The 2,500-nt window shown below is 31.8% G+C and overlaps 1 protein-coding gene across 2 annotated transcripts in view; it reads left to right on the top strand.

Moving 5' to 3' along the window:
- Window positions 1–2,500, top strand: part of LOC119575323 (ankyrin repeat domain-containing protein 17-like) — a 4,860-nt gene that overhangs the window by 1,205 nt on the left and 1,155 nt on the right. Inside the window, exons 2-5 of one of the 2 annotated variants that reach the window (XM_037922880.1) lie at window positions 258–369; window positions 682–750; window positions 1,539–1,808; window positions 2,029–2,142. In XM_037922880.1, the coding sequence (XP_037778808.1) occupies window positions 358–369; window positions 682–750; window positions 1,539–1,808; window positions 2,029–2,142 (465 nt within the window). In that variant the 5' untranslated portion in view covers window positions 258–357. Of the gene's footprint in view, window positions 1–257; window positions 370–678; window positions 751–1,538; window positions 1,809–2,028; window positions 2,143–2,500 lie in introns of both variants that reach the window. The other variant, XM_037922873.1, reaches the window with a different exon arrangement.

Below are 2,500 nucleotides of genomic sequence, written 5' to 3'. Positions count from 1 at the left end.
TTACTGTATCTAAGCTGCAAGTAGAAGGAAAAGGTAAATAGTCAAATGATACCATTACTGTGTAAGATAGCACTGTACATTATTTTAAAGTTATCTTGAATACTAATATTTATATTAGAAAGAAACACCCTACAGAAAATGGCTTTCATAAAAGTGGAACAGTGTATTCCTATCCTTTATAGTTTCTTCATTTTATATGTATTCTTTTTTCTCTTATGAATTGTAAATTACTATTATATGAATAACACATTTTCCAGGTGATCTGCAAGGTAGTTCCTGACAGTCAAGTTCTCTGGGTGTTATTTTGTAGGTGTTCTTCAATATTGTGATTTTTATTGAGCTTCCATCAGTTTTATAATGGCTTATAAGGTGAGTGAGTGTTTTTTTTTTTTGTGAGACGTTTTTTTTTTCTGAGCTGATATTTTAAGAATGTGTAGTTTATTGGATCAGTTTGAGTTATTTATATTGTTAGATTACTATCTTCATCTACCTAATAGAAGAAATGATAATGATAGTGATGTAATAATTGATGATAATTGTAATAATGATAATATGATAACTAGTAATAATAATAATAACAATAATGATGATGATAATGATGATGATAAAAATGATAACAATGATAATAATAACAATAATGATAATGATAATAATGTTGATCTTATTAACTATTTCCAGCAGGGAGGGCAGGATGAGCAGCTACTCAAGCCATGTATTTGTCCAGCTGTGGTGTTTGCATCTTTGCCTGGTGTAAGTTATTTGTTATTCAGTTTATGTTTAGTGTAGTCAATTAGGAATAAGAAGCAGTGTTGTGCATTACCAGCCAATGTAAATGTTTGACTGTTGTTTGATATTAAGTAATAGTAATTTTCATTATAGTATTAAGGGCATTATTGTTTATGCCATTAATTTCTAGGATTGGCACAACAATAGTTGGTAAAATTGTTATTGATAATTATAATGATAACTGTAATAATAATTATGATAATGATGATGATAAAAAGAATGATAGTAATAATTTTAATTATTTTGATAATAATGATAAGAAGAATGATAAAAGCTTCATGTTAACTCCATGACAGACCAAGCATTATATTTTGTGTTTATAAGAAAGGAAAGCATTTTTGTTGTTGTTGTTATATGGGCTGGAAATAAATTACCAGAAAGCCTGTGTGGTTATTCAAGCAGTATCCAACTTGCCTTACATCTTATAACTCATCCTCACTTTTGTGCCTGGCATCCAGGTTAAGATAGCTGTTGACAACATTTCATAAAGATGCAAAACTAAACCAAGACCTTACATTGCTTTAGGTCTCCTGTAGCCCGAACTCCAACCTTTTACATTCTTAACTATTATCAACTATTTTTATAAGAGATAGCAAGTTTTCTTACAGTTAGGGTAAGAAATAAACCCACCAGTGAGTATTGCATTGTGAGTATTGCATTCTACTTAGTCACAGAGGGAATAATCTACATCTGTTCTTCCACTAGCTACAACTTTCTGATTCTTATGCTCTCTGTGCTATTTTGCCATATAGGATATGTACTTAGCAGCCAAGAATGGCGATCTGAGAAGAGTGAGGAAGTACTTAGAAGATGGTCATGATATCAATGCGGCTGATTCAGATGGTTACACTCTGTTGTCGAGCGCCTGTGTTGGTGGCCAGCTGTCAGTCGTGCGGTTGCTTCAACGACAACCTCACCTCCATCGCAACCCGCGTGACTGGGCAGGTGATACGCCTCTTATGTATGCTGCGATGATGGGCCATGCAGAAGTAGTGAAGGAATTGATATCGAGACCTCACCAGGTGACTATGTTTTTCCTTCAGTATTGAGTATGTGATGAACATAATGATTTTACTTCGGTTAGCCAGATTTGTGGATAATTAATAATGGGTATTTCTTGACATTATGCTGTATTCATTGCTTAGCAAAATTGTCACACTACAGAATTTTTGTTTTTATATCTTTCAGTCACATAATGTATTCTCACTGCTTCAAAAAATAATAAGTATTTTTTTTTTCCAGTGTCGCCTAGATGTAAATGCTTGCAACAACTATGATGAGACAGCTCTAGATTTAGCAATTATTAATAATCACGCAGATGTCGAAAGCACCTTGCAGAATGTCAAGCTACCACAGGTTAGTTTTCAAAACCATTCTGTATATATATAGGGTAGTTTCCTGTTTCAAAGTGTATTGCAGTTCCAGGAGTAATGTCTGTTTTGATTAGTTGTTACAGAACCAACTGAGAATCTGGATGTTTCTTTAGAGTATAGAACATCTGTATGAAAACGTTTCAGAACATTTAGGCAAGAATTATTTGTTCTTTGTTTGTTCTTTCTATCTTTGTTGTTTCTTTCTTTCTTCCAAAATACGGTGTGTTACCACAAATGAACAGAACATGTTGATATATAGTGTATATATATATTGTATATATATATATATATATATATATATATATATATATATATATATATATATATATATATATATATAT

This window comes from Penaeus monodon, chromosome 1 (assembly GCF_015228065.2).
Source record: "Penaeus monodon isolate SGIC_2016 chromosome 1, NSTDA_Pmon_1, whole genome shotgun sequence".
Lineage (NCBI taxonomy): Eukaryota > Metazoa > Arthropoda > Malacostraca > Decapoda > Penaeidae > Penaeus > Penaeus monodon.
The sequence above is the reverse complement of the archived record's forward strand: the minus strand, read 5'-3'. Positions and strand labels throughout refer to the sequence as shown.